The sequence below is a fragment of the Takifugu flavidus genome, chromosome 8 (assembly GCF_003711565.1).
Source record: "Takifugu flavidus isolate HTHZ2018 chromosome 8, ASM371156v2, whole genome shotgun sequence".
NCBI classification, from domain to species: Eukaryota; Metazoa; Chordata; class Actinopteri; order Tetraodontiformes; family Tetraodontidae; genus Takifugu; species Takifugu flavidus.
The window spans coordinates 16142358-16160477 of NC_079527.1; the positions used below are offsets into that span (position 1 = coordinate 16142358).

General features: G+C 47.6%; 1 protein-coding gene across 9 annotated transcripts in view; it reads right to left on the reverse strand.

Moving 5' to 3' along the window:
* The window catches only part of plch2a (phospholipase C, eta 2a), a 51721-nt gene that overhangs the window by 4129 nt on the left and 29472 nt on the right, over window positions 1-18120 (reverse strand). For 8 of the 9 annotated variants that reach the window (XM_057040043.1, XM_057040044.1, XM_057040046.1 and 5 more), the window contains 15 exons: window positions 17889-18092; window positions 17608-17728; window positions 16773-16944; window positions 16215-16322; window positions 13382-13537; window positions 12991-13089; window positions 12817-12917; window positions 11786-11874; window positions 11266-11448; window positions 10444-10551; window positions 10061-10185; window positions 9640-9724; window positions 9411-9557; window positions 4623-4702; window positions 1598-1940 (listed from right to left, as the gene is read on the reverse strand). In XM_057040043.1, coding sequence (XP_056896023.1) covers window positions 1598-1940; window positions 4623-4702; window positions 9411-9557; window positions 9640-9724; window positions 10061-10185; window positions 10444-10551; window positions 11266-11448; window positions 11786-11874; window positions 12817-12917; window positions 12991-13089; window positions 13382-13537; window positions 16215-16322; window positions 16773-16944; window positions 17608-17728; window positions 17889-18092 — 2121 coding nt within the window. The remainder of the gene's footprint in view (window positions 1-1597; window positions 1941-4622; window positions 4703-9410; window positions 9558-9639; window positions 9725-10060; window positions 10186-10443; window positions 10552-11265; window positions 11449-11785; window positions 11875-12816; window positions 12918-12990; window positions 13090-13381; window positions 13538-16214; window positions 16323-16772; window positions 16945-17607; window positions 17729-17888; window positions 18093-18120) is intronic. The other variant, XM_057040041.1, reaches the window with a different exon arrangement.

Sequence of the window (18120 nt, forward strand, 5' to 3'; positions counted from 1 at the left end):
TTGGGGTTAGGGTTGGGTTTAGGGTTAGGGTTGGGTTTAGGGTTCAGGTTAGGGTTAGGGTTGGGTTTAGGGTTCAGGTTAGGGTTAGGGTTAGGTTAGGGTTGGGTTTAGGGTTAGGGTTGGGTTAGGGTTCAGGTTAGGGTTAGGGTTGGGTTTAGGGTTCAGGTTAGGGTTAGGTTAGGGTTAGGGTTAGGGTTGGGTTTAGGGTTAGGGTTGGGTTTAGGGTTCAGGTTAGGGTTAGGTTAGGGTTGGGTTTAGGGTTAGGGTGGGTTTAGGGTTCAGGTTAGGGTTAGGTTAGGGTTAGGGTTAGTTAGACAGAGTGTGATGTTTGCTGCATTGGGATGGTCTTAGTGTCGCAGTTCTTTACCCACTGAAATGTTCTAGCCAGAAAAGACTTTGCAGTCATTCCTGCCGCCTCAAGAAAAGAGACTGTTGTTGGATTGTTTGGTTTAGACCGAGGTTGTGACGGGGGGGTGTCACCTTCAGGATTATTTGACAGTTTCATTGAATACAGAAAAGCTTTGGACCAGTTGAAGTTACTACTTACCACTGTCATCTGTGTGGTCATATCAGTTGGGATATTTAGAAGGAATGAGAAACAATTGAAATGATATTTAGAAGGACTCAACTGACAGTTGCAGCAGCAACTAACCCTAACCCTAAATCTACTTGGTATCAAAGGGGAATGGAGCTCCGGGCATCAAGATCATGTAGGTTGGAAACAATCATTTATAGGTGGGGAATCTATGGATACAGCAAAGCTTCTACAGCGTTCCTCTGATCTTACCAGCGAAGAACATGGGGGACTTGAGGTGCAACTCCTCCATTTTCTGGGTGAACAACGCATTCAGCTCGCGCTGCAGAGTACCCACAGCTCTCTTGCGGCTGTCGAAGACAGAACATGGAGGCAGCATGGGAGGCAAGTCCCAACTGCTCAGACTGCTGAGGCTGCCACAGCTGCTGAGGCTGCTGTTGCTAAGAAGCAAGCAGCCATTTGTGTTTGCACTCTTAACAGACTCGTAGCAAAGTGCACCAGAGTTGAGGGCCGACTTCTGACGGTGGACATCAGTCCTGCCGCCCACCGTGAGAGTCGGTGCTGCTGTTACAGCATTGTGAGAGCGTTTTCTTGGGATACTGCATGACTGAACATTTCTCTGCGAATGCTCAGCTTGAGGTCGAACACGCCAGTCGCCGAGTGTCTGTCTGGCTTTGGACCTGGGGAACGGGACGGGTCTGAGCTGAACTTGTGGTGAGTACTGAAATTGGGCCTCCACATGGTGTTTGGGAAAGGGCACAGGCTGCTGCGAGGTGGGACGGGCAGTGTGGGATACTGGCTCTGCGTTCAAATGTGTCTTGGCTTGATCACTTCTGTCCTGCTGTTCCTTCACCAGACATTTCCGTTCCGTTTCTGGGCTGTCCTTGGAGCCCATCACACATGTGATACAGTTGGATGACAGTCCAACCCGGCCTGAGCTAGTAACTGCGACGCGGGCGAAAACTCCAGGTTTCATGTCCAGTGGCTCATAGAAGCAAACCCGGCTGACCCGTTTCAGGGGCTCACTCATGGGTCGGTTTTGAGTGACATGTGAGCTCTTACCTTTACCCCCTTCAGGGTGGAACGTTCCATTTGTGTCGGGGTTGTCCCGGTGGCCCTTTTCCTGAGAAAGTGAGTCTCCTTGGCGAAGTGCTGTGGTTTGGTGAGAGGCCTTGTTCTCAGGCTCTCGCTCCTCACCAGCACCCTCGGAGCTGTTGTCGTTGGTAATCTCTGGAAATCCCTTTTTGGTTTTAGGCTGACCTTTGGTCGGTGCACTGGCAGTTCGCCGCAGGAGATGTGCACCAAAAGGGTGCTTATGACTGTGCTGTGCAGCAGCATGGCTGTCCAGGGAAGCCTGCTTTGGGTGCTTGTGAAAGATTCCTTTTATGCCGCTGGAAGTTCGGGCCTAAAAAGAGGAAACGATAGAACATCATGCTCAAATGCATAAATCAATGTGGATAAACACTTGAAATTGGGAAATGGGAAGTGTAATACATATAACATGGGTTTGCTTAGAAAGAAGTCAACCAAAGAGATTGACAAGGATGCAGGTGAATAATCTGTTATTAACACGACTGTAACCCTAACCCTAACCCCTGTTGAACATCAATGATGGAATGGACCTCTGAAGATGAATGCAGAACCTGACAGCACTTCTGATGACAGAGGAGGACAAAGGTCCAATATTCCCTCCTTCTGCATGATGCTACACCACTCTTCATTCATCCGTGTGTGTTCAGACTGTTATTACATCACACAGTCAATGACCAATTACTCTTTAAAGAGCACAATGAGGTCACAATGACGACACAGTGACAGCATGATGATGGTGATGATGATGATGATGATGGCATTCAGAGAAACCACATGATCACAAAGAAGTAGATCCAAAAAAGCCAACTTTCTTCCTAAACATTTGAAAAGCAACAAGACCTCCAAAAGGTCTGATAGTTGAAGAAAAAAGCCTAAGAGAACAGTGACAGATACTAAACGGAATCAGCTTTCCAGTGGGATTCAGCCCTCCTATAGATACTGAAAAACACAACTGAGCATATTTCAGATATTCCAGTACTTTCCCAGAGGCATTGAGATCCTGGATTTGCACTGAGAACAAAAAGAAACTAATAATAAATAAAAAACTAATAACAAACTCAGTTATTAAAATGGAAGAATAGAAAAAACCTCATCAAAAATCCAGAGTTCTGGCTGCAGCTTGGATCTACTTGGAACAATCATGAGGACAGAGTCAAGCCTTCATAACTCATGTAGAACATGAGTTTTCAACTGAGCTGGAATCAATATCACGTTGAGGGTGCAGCTTGTGCAAGATGCTGACTGGCTTCAACTACACCTGAGCTTTGAGTAGCAGCATCTGGACCCCTAAAGATTTCTTGGCTTTAAATGGAGCATTTGGAAACAGAGAGGTCCACTGAAATCACAGACACAGGAAAAAAGAGACAATCAGACAAAAGGAAAGCGGGAGAAGATGGAGAGAGACATCAGAACAGGGAGCACAGAGCTGAGAAAGAAGAAATGTAGCGTGAAGAAGAGGAGGGGATCATGGCTGCAGACTGGACATGCAACCTAAAGGTGGAGCTCACAGGTTTAAACCCTGACCCTGACCCTAACAGGTTTAAACCCTAACCCTGACCCTGACCCTAACCCAACCTAAAGGTGGAGCTCACAGGTTTAAACCCTGACCCTGACCCTAACCCAACCGAAAGGTGGAACTCACAGGTTTAAACCCTGACCCTGACCCTAACCCAACCTACAGGTGGAGCTCACAGGTTTAAACCCTGACCCTGACCCTAACAGGTTTAAACCCTAACCCTGACCCGGACCCTGACCTTAACCCTGACCCTAACCTTAACCCAACCTAAAGGTGGAGCTCACAGGTTTAAACCCTAACCCTAACCCTGACCCTAACCCTAGCTCACAGGTTTAAACCCTAACCCTAAACCTGACCCTAACCCTAGCTCACAGGTTTAAACCCTAACCCTGACCCTAACACTGACCCTAACCCTAAACCCTAACCCTAAACCCTAACCCTGACCCTAACCCTAGCTCACAGGTTTAAACCCTAACCCTAAACCCTAACCCTAGCTCCCAGGTTTAAACCCTAACCCTGACCCTAACCCTGACCCTAACCCTAACCCTAAACCCTAACCCTGACCCTAACCCTAGCTCACAGGTTTAAACCCTAACCCTGACCCTAACACTGACCCTAACCCTAAACCCTAACCCTAAACCCTAACCCTGACCCTAACCCTAGCTCACAGGTTTAAACCCTAACCCTAAACCCTAACCCTAGCTCCCAGGTTTAAACCCTAACCCTGACCCTAACCCTGACAATAACCCTAGCTCACAGGTTTAAACCCTGACCCTGACCCTGACCCTAACCCTGACCCTGACCCTAACCCTGGCCTGAACGCAGCCTCACTTCCCTAAATCCTCGAGTCCACCAAAGTCACACACGCTCACTTCCACGCATCTGCAAGGTTGTCAAAGATCGCTACCTGGCCACCTGATATATGGAGGCCATCTAGTACCATCTACTGTCTCATTCACCCGTGTTGCACGTCCCTGCCCTAAAATGTACCCCCCCCATTCACCTTAGTATCATGGGGGAATACTCTGTAACGATTTCATTATTGGTGAAAAGAGACATAAAATCGTAACTATAGAGGCCCCTCCCTCGACACTGGGGGATGTGTGTTGGGGGGGGGGTCGGTTGCTCTGCTCTGTCTCCAGGTGCACCAGAGGTGGGGCCATCCTTCTCTAGGGACTGATCGACCCACTACTCTTAAATGGTCTTTCCTCTCGCTCTCAGCAGCAGCGTCTGACAGGCTGTAACAGAACCAGTAATAAAGGATGCAAAGCAACACCTTTCTATAGATTACATAGCATAAAGTAATCAGCACTGTAGATGGGATGAAAACAAGATGTTGACCCTGTGGAGCAGAAACTTCAGCAACATGTGGGCGTCGACAAGAGCTGCATATTAACCCGCTACACATGCGAGTCCCCGTCTCTCACAAGCAACACTGGAGATAAGTTAATGCTCTTCTATACGTTCAACTTTACCTACCTTACCGGTGACATCATTTACAGCTATATGAACAAAGACGGAAGCTTCCTCCATCCCTTCCAAGTACACATGACGATATCCTGCACAAACATCACAGAAACAGGACAAATAGTTCAGACAAGAAATAGAAGAAAATAAGGATGTCAGGATCCTCTCGCTGATCTACGGTTGCCACTCAATCCTAAACTGATCCTGAACTTTTACATCTGCATCACGGCCTCGTGAGCAAATGAGAACTATTCATCTACCAGTCTTCAGACTGTGCATCCTTATCAAAATAGGGGTCATTTGGACAGTGTGTTACTGCCATGACGAACACCAGCACCCTTCTGAACGCAGCCCAAAGCTGCCTCCTCAACAGTGGCACCAGAGAACATGGCCCACAGGGAGTCCTGATGCACAGGAGAAGAGCTGAAGTCCAAGAACGGAAAACCAATCGTTCCTTCATTTCCAAGGTACAGGCAGAAAGTCATGGACTAAGAGTGAGCTCACAACCGTCCTCGTCTTTAGATCCAGCAAAAGTCCAGCAAAGTGAAGAGTCCGACCCATCAAATGGAGCTCTAACCCTGACCCTAGCCCTAACTCAAACCCTCGCCCTAACCCTCTAACCCTAACCCGAGCCCTAACTCTAACCCGAGCCCTAACCCTAAAACCCTAACCCTAGCTCTAACCCTAACCCTCTAACCCTAACCCTAGCTCTAACCCTAGCCCTAACTCTAACCCTCGCCCTCACCCTCTAACCCTAACCCGAGCCCTAACCCTCTAACCCTGACCCTAACCCATCAAATGGAGCCCTAACCCTAATCCTAGCCCTAACTCTAAACCTCGCCCTAACCCTCTAACCCAAGCCCTAACTCTAACCCTCGCCCTCACCCTCTGACCCTAACCCGAGCCCTAACTCTAAACCTCGCCCTAACCCTCTAACCCTAACCCTAGCCCTAACTCTAACCCTCGCCCTCACCCTCTAACCCTAACCCGAGCCCTAACCCTCTAACCCTGACCCTGACCCATCAAATGGAGCCCTAACCCTAATCCTAGCCCTAACTCTAAACCTCGCCCTAACCCTCTAACCCTAACCCAAGCCCTAACTCTAACCCTCGCCCTCACCCTCTAACCCTAACCCGAGCCCTAACTCTAAACCTCGCCCTAACCCTCTAACCCTAACCCTAACCCTAGCCCTAACTCTAACCCTCGCCCTCACCCTCTAACCCTAACCCCTAACCGAGCCCTAACCCTCTAACCTAACCCTAGCCCTAACCCTCTAACCCTGACCCTAACCCATCAAATGGAGCCCTAACCCTAATCCTAGCCCTAACTCTAAACCTCGCCCTAACCCTCTAACCCTAACCCTAACCCAAGCCCTAACTCTAACCCTCGCCCTCACCCTCTAACCCTAACCCGAGCCCTAACTCTAACCCGAGCCCTAACCCTAGCTCTAACCCTAACCCTAAACCTAGCCCTCTAACCTTAACCCTAGCCCTAACCCTCTAACCCTAGCCCTCTAACCTTAACCCGAGCCCTAACCCTAGCCCTAACCCTAGCCCTCTAACCCTAACCCTAGCCCTAACCCTAAAACTCTAACCCTAACCCTCTAACCTTAACCCTAGCCCTAACCCTCTAACCTTAACCCTAGCCCTCTAACCGTAACCCTCTAACCCTAACCCTACCCCTCTAACCCTAACCCTCTAACCCTAGCCCTAAAACGCTAACCCTAACCCTCTAACCTTAACCCTAGCCCTAACCCTAGCCCTCTAACCCTAACCCTACCCCTCTAACCCTAACCCTCTAACCCTAGCCCTAAAACGCTAACCCTAACCCTCTAACCCTAGCCCTAACCCTAGCCCTAAAACTCTAACCCTAACCCTCTAACCCTAACCCTAACCCTAGCCCTCTAACCCTAACCCTACCCCTCTAACCCTAACCCTAACCCGAGCCCTAACCCTCTAACCCTGACCCTGACCCATCAAATGGAGCCCTAACCCTAATCCTAGCCCTAACTCTAAACCTCGCCCTAACCCTCTAACCCTAACCCTACCCCTCTAACCCTAACCCTAGCCCTCTAACCCTAACCCTAACCCTAACCCGAGCCCTAACTCTAAACCTCGCCCTAACCCTCTAACCCTAACCCTAACCCTAGCCCTAACTCTAACCCTCGCCCTCACCCTCTAACCCTAACCCTAACCCCTAACCGAGCCCTAACCCTCTAACCCTGACCCTGACCCTAATCCATCAAATGGAGCCCTAACCCTAATCCTAGCCCTAACTCTAAACCTCGCCCTAACCCTCTAACCCTAACCCTAACCCAAGCCCTAACTCTAACCCTCGCCCTCACCCTCTAACCCTAACCCTAACCCTCTAACCCTAACCCTAACCCGAGCCCTAACCCTAGCTCTAACCCTAACCCTAAACCTAGCCCTCTAACCCTAACCCTAGCCCTAACCCTCTAACCCTAGCCCTCTAACCTTAACCCGAGCCCTAACCCTAGCCCTAACCCTAGCCCTCTAACCCTAACCCTACCCCTCTAACCCTAACCCTCTAACCCTAACCCTCTAACCTTAACCCTAGCCCTAACCCTCTAACCTAACCCTAGCCCTCTAACCCTAACCCTAACCCTAACCCTCTAACCCTAGCCCTAACCCTAGCCCTCTAACCCTAACCCTCTAACCCTAGCCCTAAAACGCTAACCCTAACCCTCTAACCCTAGCCCTAACCCTAGCCCTAACCCTAGCCCTCTAACCCTAACCCTACCCCTCTAACCCTAACCCTAACCCTAGCCCTAAAACGCTAACCCTAACCCTCTAACCTTAACCCTAGCCCTAAAACTCTAACCCTAACCCTCTAACCCTAACCCTAACCCTACCCCTCTAACCCTAACCCTACCCCTCTAACCCTAACCCTCTAACCTAACCCTAGCCCTAAAACGCTAACCCTAACCCTCTAACCCTAGCCCTAACCCTAGACCTAGCCCTCTAACCCTAACCCTGACCCTAACCCATCAAATGGAGCCCTAACCCTAATCCTAGCCCTAACTCTAAACCTCGCCCTAACCCTCTAACCCAAGCCCTAACTCTAACCCTCGCCCTCACCCTCTGACCCTAACCCGAGCCCTAACTCTAAACCTCGCCCTAACCCTCTAACCCTAACCCTAGCCCTAACTCTAACCCTCGCCCTCACCCTCTAACCCTAACCCTAACCCGAGCCCTAACCCTCTAACCCTGACCCTGACCCATCAAATGGAGCCCTAACCCTAATCCTAGCCCTAACTCTAAACCTCGCCCTAACCCTCTAACCCTAACCCAAGCCCTAACTCTAACCCTCGCCCTCACCCTCTAACCCTAACCCGAGCCCTAACTCTAAACCTCGCCCTAACCCTCTAACCCTAACCCTAACCCTAGCCCTAACTCTAACCCTAGCCCTAACCCTAGCCCTCTAACCCTAACCCTAACCCTAACCCCTAACCGAGCCCTAACCCTCTAACCCTGACCCTGACCCTAACCCATCAAATGGAGCCCTAACCCTAATCCTAGCCCTAACTCTAAACCTCGCCCTAACCCTCTAACCTAACCCTAACCCTAACCCAAGCCCTAACTCTAACCCTCGCCCTCACCCTCTAACCCTAACCCGAGCCCTAACTCTAACCCGAGCCCTAACCCTAGCTCTAACCCTAACCCTAAACCTAGCCCTCTAACCTTAACCCTAGCCCTAACCCTCTAACCCTAGCCCTCTAACCTTAACCCGAGCCCTAACCCTAGCCCTAACCCTAGCCCTCTAACCCTAACCCTAGCCCTAACCCTAAAACTCTAACCCTAACCCTCTAACCTTAACCCTAGCCCTAACCCTCTAACCTTAACCCTAGCCCTCTAACCGTAACCCTCTAACCCTAACCCTACCCCTCTAACCCTAACCCTCTAACCCTAGCCCTAAAACGCTAACCCTAACCCTCTAACCTTAACCCTAGCCCTAACCCTAGCCCTCTAACCCTAACCCTACCCCTCTAACCCTAACCCTCTAACCCTAGCCCTAAAACGCTAACCCTAACCCTCTAACCTTAACCCTAGCCCTAAAACTCTAACCCTAACCCTCTAACCCTAACCCTAACCCTAGCCCTCTAACCCTAACCCTACCCCTCTAACCCTAACCCTCTAACCCTAACCCTAGCTCTAATCCTAGCCCTAACCCTAGACCTAGCCCTCTAACCCTAACCCTGACCCCTAACACTCTAACCCTAACTCTAACCCTAGCCCTCTAACCCTAACCCTAGCCCTCTAACCCTAACCCTAGCTCTAACCCTAGCCCTCTAACCCTAACCCTCTAACCCTAACCCTAACCCTCTAACCCTAGCCCTAAAACTCTAACCCTAACCCTCTAACCTTAACCCTAGCCCTAACCCTAAAACTCTAACCCTAACCCTAGCTCTAACCCTAGCCCTCTAACCCTACCCCTAACCCCCTAACCCTAACCCTAGCTCTAACCCTAGCCCTCTAACCCTAACCCTAACCCTAGCTCCATCTCTCATGTAGAATAGATTCCTTCTTGCTGTTTGTTAATATTGGGGCATTTATCTGCACGGAGAAGCAAACTGAAAGTCTTTCCCCATGATGATGTGTCATCCTCATCATCATCATCCTCATCATCACTGGTGCTACATCACTGGTGCATGATGAGGATGATGATGATGTGTCAGCTTGTGATGATGTTCAGCTCACTTGACTGTTAGCCTAACAACATGTTGCTTTGCAAATATAATATCTGATAGTTTCATAGAGAGTGTGCTGTCATGTTTCTTACCGGGCATCATGCTATTAAAGGCAATGGTGCGTTGGCCAATGAAGTCCTGACCTATGGGATCATGATCCCACACAAGGAAACGTACTAAAGCTAGGTCGGGCATGTGGATGGTGAACACGAGCGTCTCCTCCCACATGGGGTTAAATCCTGAGGGACCAAACACAAATAGAGACAGACGTCAAAGGTGCCAGACCATCTAGGACTGCTTCCAAAAGAATGAAGACCTCACCATTATCATCTACCACTCTGGTCTGTCCTTTACAGCAGTCCACTGGGAGCCCAATGACCTCCACCTCCACGAAGGGGTCAATGATCTGGCACAAAGATGGAGTAAAAGTGAATGGCCAGTAGAAATACTGTTAGTTTGGAAGGGAAATGTGTCTAAATGTGCCCTTTCCTCTTTTGGAAAAAGACCTTAAGAAACTTAATATAAAATAAAAATATGAATATAATGTAACATTACTTCCTGTGAATGTCACACATGTTCATGTCCTACATGTCCCAGTCCAAAGGGTTAGCAAGAATAACGACATGAACAGGGACTCTGACGTGTGTACTCTCATACATCGTCAGATTTATCATATATGACGTCCAGCTTTAAATGGTTGTTGACTTCTTCATCAGAAATATGTCCGTTTGTCAGCTCCTACCTCTCCTCTGTCTCCCAACATGGAGTCTTTGGGTTTTGGCAACTGTTGACCACTGATGATCTTTATCACCAGCTGCTTCTTCATCCGAGCTGGAAGCGGATCCTCCAGGTTTGGGTTAAAGTTACCTGTTTAAAGGAAAATAGAACTAAACTGTAAGTAATCCATTAGCATGGCAACACTAATAAAGCCACTCATAACTAATAAAATAACCCTTTTTACAATTATGCAGATATTTAAAAATATCCAATGGAAATCGACTCGACAGCTGAATGACGGCTGTGGGTCCATTCTGTGTGACACTAATGTCATTTTACAGCACTTTCTGTCTCTCTTAAATATTTTAAAAATGGCCTAAACTTTTGTTTAATAAAAACCTCTTTGACCTTCACACATGCAGGCAGGCTTCAGGATGTAGCCGCAGTTGCCGTTGCTGTAGAATTTTGCTCTGTTGAGCTGCAGAACGCGTCCTTCGGTCTGGTAGTTGAGAGCAACTGAAACGACATTTTGGTTAGCTACACCACTGGTGCTCCACCACTGGTGCTACACCACTGGTGCTCCACCACTGGTGCTACATCACTGGTGCTACACCACTGGTGCTACACCACTGGTGCTCCACCACTGGTGCTCCACCACTGGTGCTACATCACTGGTGGTCCACCACTGGTGCTACATCACTGGTGCTACACCACTGGTGCTCCACCACTGGTGCTCCACCACTGGTGCTACATCACTGGTGCTCCACCACTGGTGCTACATCACTGGTGCTACACCACTGGTGCTACATCACTGGTGCTACACCACTGGTGCTCCACCACTGGTGCTACACCACTGGTGCTCCACCACTGGTGCTCCACCACTGGTGCTCCACCACTGGTGCTACATCACTGGTGCTACACCACTGGTGCTCCATCACTGGTGCTCCATCACTGGTGCTACACCACTGGTGCTACACCACTGGTGCTACATCACTGGTGCTCCACCACTGGTGCTCCACCACTGGTGCTCCACCACTGGTGCTACACCACTGGTGCTACACCACTGGTGCTCCACCACTGGTGCTACACCACTGGTGCTACACCACTGGTGCTACACCACTGGTGCTACACCACTGGTGCTCCACCACTGGTGCTACACACTGGTGCTACACCACTGGTGCTACACCACTGGTGCACTTTCAAGGATCTGCCGAGCGATTGCCTTCATACCAAGTTGACAGCCGGCGTTCCAGAAGGGCTGAGGGTTGAAGTTGGATGAGTCCACACGGTAGGACGAGGGGTAAATGCGGGAGAGCTGCTGCTGGTTGAAGTGGATGAACGATGCAGCTTTGTGCTGCATTAGCTGATGAGCTTTGGTCTCACTGAGGGACGATACCTGCCAGTTACAATTAGCTGCCAAGAAAAAAGCCAAATGAAAGCAAAACAAACAGTTAATGCAAAGAAAAGCTTCAAAGATTACTTTTAACAACATATCTAGAAACATTTTTGAATGTGGATATTTTAATCAGTCTGAAAAAAAAAAAAATAAGCTCATTATCTGACCATTCAGGTAAAAATATCCAGACATTTCTGTTTCTACTATAATAGAAATACTGCAGTACAAAATCCCATTGATTGAAAAAAGTAACAGATGAGAGGATTGAGAAGCAATTAGCATTATTTAGGTTCATTAGAGAAAACTGTTATGATTCAGTTCATTAATTTACTGTCATCAGTGCAAAGACTTTACCTTGTGCCTCGATATCGTAGAGACCCACAGATTGAGTGTATTTGACCAGATCAGAGAGAGCTCGGGACAATTTCATGGTCTTCTTCTTTCTGCAAAAGTAGAAAAGGTGAAAACAGAGTGCTGATTCCAGTGCTAACAATGGAAGGATGCACTATCGTTCTCCACCAGAATAAACCAGGGTGGAAAGTGAGGGCTGAACAGAAATTTGCTGTTTTGAAAGAGTCTGACATTACTGAACTCCTATTAAGTGTAACTAAATCCCAAGTAAATCTGTGTGGTCCAAGCAGTCTTTAGAATCCCGCGATTCTATCCTGTCCTTCCCCTTATTGGAGTGAACATGACAGAGAGAGAGGTGGTCCAACTGGCTTAAGGGAGGACTTCAGTGACGTCAACATTATCCAGTGTTTTCTTCATCTGTATTGGGATGTGTTACATGGTAATGGAATTCAGGAGGATGAAATTTATGTTGTCTCCAACCACAATGAAAACCCTATCATGGATCAGCAGACTGCAATTTGCTGATGGCTTTTAGCAGAATAGCCAAAGCCACGTTAGCATTAGCACATGGTGAAATTGTCTCTGCCACAACAGTAATCTCACTGGGCATGTAAAATCATGCGCTGTGTGCCCTGCTAGCCCTACAGGCTCCTCTGGGGACGCTGAGAGGAGCCACTTCTCAATAAAGACCAGTAATGAAAACCACAGGCTAATCTGTCGTATTGCTGTTTGTCACAAACATGCTGGCAGCTGCACGTGTGCAGAGACCTCCTTACTCCCATATTTGATCACCTCCTTCTGTATCTTTCGCCAGGAATTGTGATCAATGGAGAACACAAGTACAAGTAGATACAGGTCTTTCAGATGATTCCCATCTCCCTCTAACACCACAATCCAAACAGCCGACTGAAGAAAACATCTTGCCCTGTTTGTGGTTGCTCGGCTAAAATTTGAGTCAACCTGCTTTTCATGTTCTTATCTCATCTATGACTACATCTTACTAAAAAATGCTTGTAGAAATGAAATTGTCATACTTGTGGTGTAGGGCAGCTCGGGAAGAACTGCAGCTACTTTCTTGCTCAGTATCTGTGTCCTCAAAACTCGATGTCTTTTTCATTTTGATTGTCTTTTTCTGTTAAAAGAATGAAGCTGTCAGTCATCACATTTTGCTGATATGAGAACTTCAATGTGTGATTAAAATAGGTAACCTTTCGCTTTGAGAAACTTTCCATGAAGGAGCGACTTGTGCGCTTGTTGCTACTGGAATTTGCATCATCTGCCGTGTCCGAGCCGTCATCCACCTTACCCTGACAGTGGTGAAGAAAACAGAACATTGTGTTCACAAAGGTTCCCTTCTGGAGGTGAGATGGAGGTGGAGATGGTGAGCCGTGATATCAGGAGACACGTGTTATTAGAAGACTGTACTGCTACTGAATCTGAGCAACAAAAGCAAATCAAACCTGGAAAACCAGGTTTTAATACTGATCAAACATCAATTTTGCTTGAATTTGTGTAGAAAATTTAGACCAGATTAAATGTTATTGCATATTTTTAAATGACTGATTGCTGGAACATCTGATTCCATTGAAGGTGTTTTACCTTGAAACTGTTTTTTTGGGTGGCCTTCCCAGCAGGTGGGAGTGCTGTGATGGTGAAGCTGTCCGGGTCCTCCCGATCTCGGATCTTGGACTCTTTCAGCAGACTGTCCAACTTTTTCTTGGCCATGTTCTCCACCTGCTTCCTAATGGCTGATGTCTGGAGGAGGAGGAGTGAGAGAATAGTGAAAAGCTTCCTTCCATTTTTCACATTTTGGAAAGAATGCTAAATGTGCACGATACATTTGAAATATAACATTTGTTTCAATATTAATGGGCATAACTTCCTCCATGGCTGGCACCGGATGAGCCCCTTCCTGTTGTTCTAACTCGGAGACGTCTCGTTTTTGACTCTCTGTCCTTTCAACTCTCCAAACCAGCTCCATCTCTGTAACTTCAACATCCAAAATATTCTGCTCCTCTAAGGTTTTCCTTCACATTTTTCTCAGATTTAAACATTTATCCTTCCACCTGTGGGCAGTACCACTGCCTGGCATTTAGACAGCCTTGGTGGGCTCATTACTGTCCTCTAACAGCAGATATTCTTTTAGTCTGAACCTGTCCTCAGAACTTCCAGATCTCCACCACTTTGTCATCAGAAGCCTCTTCATTCTTCATGATTTGATTTAGTTAAACTAGATGTTATTCCTGTCATTTCCTTCAAAACTGGGACTGCCTTTGCAGGAAGGCTCCCCCATCCAGGCCTGGTTCTTGTCAAGTTACTTCCTGTGAACGATCGCCACTGTTGCTTGTTCAGGGGTTAGGGTTAGGAGGCTTAGGAGTCTTGGTTTCTGGAAAGTACAATCTTAACAGTAAAGGATGTGTGTAAGTAAGACTGAACTTGAATAGTGGTTTGAAACCTCTGGTTAGGGTTAGGGGACTAACCTGGAGAATATTTTGACAGGTTATGAAGAGTTTTTTTAAAAGGCTATAAGGCCATGTCCCGTCTCAAAATGATCCCTCCCCTACGCCCCCTGCAGGTCTTTACGCGATGGAGTCAACACATCATTCATGCTCTGGCATCTGGACTCGGCCTCACTGGACTCATCTGTGCTGAGGACCAGCCTGCCTACAGACGGAGCACATCCCCAGCCATCCTCCTAGGAGACCCCCCAGCAGACCATCAGAGTGGTCCATCAGAGTAAAACCCCTAACGACAGTAACATCTGCCACCAAACAGCTGCCAGACAGCCAATCACTGCACCACCCATTTATACATGAATACAGGGTTATGAATGACCTTAACCTAACCATCCCAACTAACCCTTACCCTAACCATCCCAACACACCCTAACCACCCCAACTAACCCTTACCATCCCAACGAACCCTAACCATCCCAACGAACCCTAACCCGTACCATCCCAACTAACCCTAACCATCCCAACTAACCCTTACCATCCTAACGAACCCTAACCCTAACCATCCCAACCAACCCTTTCCATCCCAACTAACCCTAACCCGTACCATCCCAACTAACCCTTACCATCCCAACTAACCCTAACCCTTACCATCCCAACGAACCCTAACCCTAACCATCCCAACTAACCCTTACCATCCCAACTAACCCTAACCCGTACCATCCCAACTAACCCTTACCATCCCGACTAACCCTTACTATCCCAACGAACCCTAACCCTAACCATCCCAACTAACCCTAACCCGTACCATCCCAACTAACCCTTACCATCCCAACTAACCCTAACCATCCCAACTAACCCTAAGCCTTACCATCCCAACTAACCCTAACCCGTACCATCCCAACTAACCCTAACCATCCCAACGAACCCTAACCCTAACCATCCCAACTAACCCTTACCATCCCAACTAACCCTAACCCGTACCATCCCAACTAACCCTTACCATCCCAACTAACCCTAACCATCCCAACTAACCCTAACCTGTACCATCCCAACTAACCCTTACCATCCCAACTAACCCTAACCATCCCAACTAACCCTAACCATTCCAACTAACCCTTACCATCCCAACGAACCCTAACCATCCCAACTAACCCTAACCATCCCAACTAACCCTTACCATCCCAACTAACCCGTACCATCCCAACTAACCCTTACCACCCCAACTAACCCTTACCACCCCAACTAACCCTAACCATCCCAACTAACCCTTACCCTAACCATCCCAACTAACCCTAACCCGTACCATCCCAACTAACCCTTACCATCCCAACTAACCCTTACCATCCCAACTAATCCTAACCATCCCAACTAACCCGTACCATCCCAACTAACCCTTACCATCCCAACGAACCCTAACCATCCCAATGAACCCTAACCCTAACCATCCCAACTAACCCTAACCATCCCAACTAACCCTAAGCCTGCTCAAATCGAGAAAGGGTTACTTGCATTGTTTCACCAGAACCTGTATGGAAGATACATGGATGATGATCAAAAGCTCCCGCAAGATTCCAAATAAGAGTGGAGAGACAGAAGAAGTCTCCAGAGGAGATGAGCGGATGTGTGCGATAACGCACAACAGTTAGTTGAAATGTTCCCAGTGGTGATGCAGCAGGACATCTGACACTGGTCAAACAAGCAGTTCAGAGAGGAGAGTCAGACAGAAGGAGCCAAGTGTTCAAAGCTTCTGGAGTTCTAGAGAAAAGCCGATGTGCTGAAGGCTTATATTGACCAACTCTTTAAGAACTTGTGACACCTCAGAAAATGAAGCCGACGATCAATAAAGATCTAGTGAAAAAGCTGGGGTCAGGGGAGAGGAAAAACATCATCCAGTTGCTTCTAAAGGTCCAGTTGACTCTTCTCCAGACATTTCTGGGGAACAAAGCACATTTATTTACCAAGGACAGACTACATACATCTCCGTTCATCAGTTTGCAGTCGTCCTCCATCTCGTCTGCGCTGTCCTCATCGGAAACATCTCCCTCTTCAGCATTTTCATCGATGTTTGGAGGCAGCTTCTTTCCCTGGTGGTGTCATTTAAGGCCGTAAACAACAAGCTTTTCATCCTTTTACATCTTATGAGACATCTTATGAGAGGCTGTTGACTGTCAGAGGTGTTCTTCACATCCCTCAGATCATTGGGTTAACCCAGCCCCTAACCATAACCCCAACCCACCACTGTTGCTGATGAACAGACTTAGTGAACCGTCGGTTCATATCTGGGATGATTTAATGCTGATTGAGAAATAATGTCTCTATCAACAGAAGCAGGAGAAAAATGAGAATATCATGAGAAATTCCAACAAAAACACCCACTATTCGTCTTTTCAAGTCCCAATTTCACTTCCAGTAGAATCACCAGATGAATTAGTAACTAGCCAATGCTTCAGTTTGGAAGATCGCTCAGTTTAGATTCAAAGGTTATGGAGTCATTATAGTTATACAGTCTCTGTAGTGCCAGACAGCAATGGTACCTTCACCAGGATCCTTCCTTTCAGTGCTTCTGGTGATGGTAGCCGACCCAACGTGTCAGCCTTGATGCTGGACAGGTTAAGTTTGTCTCCAAAGATCTCAGTCAAATACTGCGCCATCTTCTTCTGCTGAGGAACACTGCAGTGGTTCTCTATGGACAGGATGACGGGGTACCTGTCAGACAGTCAGACACACTCAGATATATGGATGAAAAGCCCACAACAACACAAAGAAACCATGAGCTAGGTATACCACCAGAAGTTAAAAGTTGTACGAAACACTGAAGAATAAAATACTTGAATCTTGCAGGTGTGAGTATTTTCAAACAGGACCAAACTCTTAAGAGTTGCTGCTCTGCTTTCTCATCCTAAATGATGTGACCATGAATGGGCGGTGAAGGCCACCTCAACCATCTCACTCTGAATTCAAATCAGTAGAATCAAAGCCCTAAAACATTTTAAACAACATGTGAAACATGCCGATGCTGCCTGCGCGCACATGTCAGATCTCTAAGTTGTTTTGGTTCCTTTTTCTTTCCCTCCCATGACTCGAATAAAGTTTGAATTGAACTGAATAGTAGAAATTCTCAATAGACAAAAGCTAAAAATGGAGCTTCTTGAGCTTTGTCCAGACAGCAAATACAGAATTCCATCCTTGAATTGGATACAAAGTCCCAAAGTAAAGATAAAGATACAGGACAGAGCAAGCAAAGTTACTGAGGAAGAGCCTGAGGTCATTGGAGTTCTACACACCACAAACATGAACAGAAACTTGTGTGTGTGTGTGTGTGTGTGTGTGTGTGTGTGTGTGTGTGTGTGAAGGTGCGAATGAACCTACTCGGTCTTGATGAAGGCGTACTTGTTGATGGTCTCAATGACGTCTCTGAACAGAATCTTGGAGGTCAGCGTGTATCCATGGTGGACAATCGGTTCTCCATCTGGGCCGTCCCAACAGTCAACTGTGATTTAAGTTGAGATTCATTAATTGTTCCTCATTCATGATCCAAATTTTAAAAAAACATTTAAACATGAGAAAGTGGTCAGATGCTGCAAAATGAGCTGGGTCAGATTGATGACAGAATCTGTTGACACTGAGTGAACGTGACCTTGACCTCTGACCTTCAATACAGCGGCAGCCAGCCTGCAGCACCCACGCGTACATGTCCACTCTGGACTGTGACATCAGCTGGTCACCTGTCAGGTAGGTGTTGTGTGAGGAGGCAATGAAATAGTTGCATAAAGGTTGGTTCATGTCCTGGTTCATGCTGTAATGATCGGGGTTGAAGATATCAGCTGCTGGGCTGCGCATGTAGTTGGTGAACCCTGCAGCCAAAACATATTAGCTTACTTC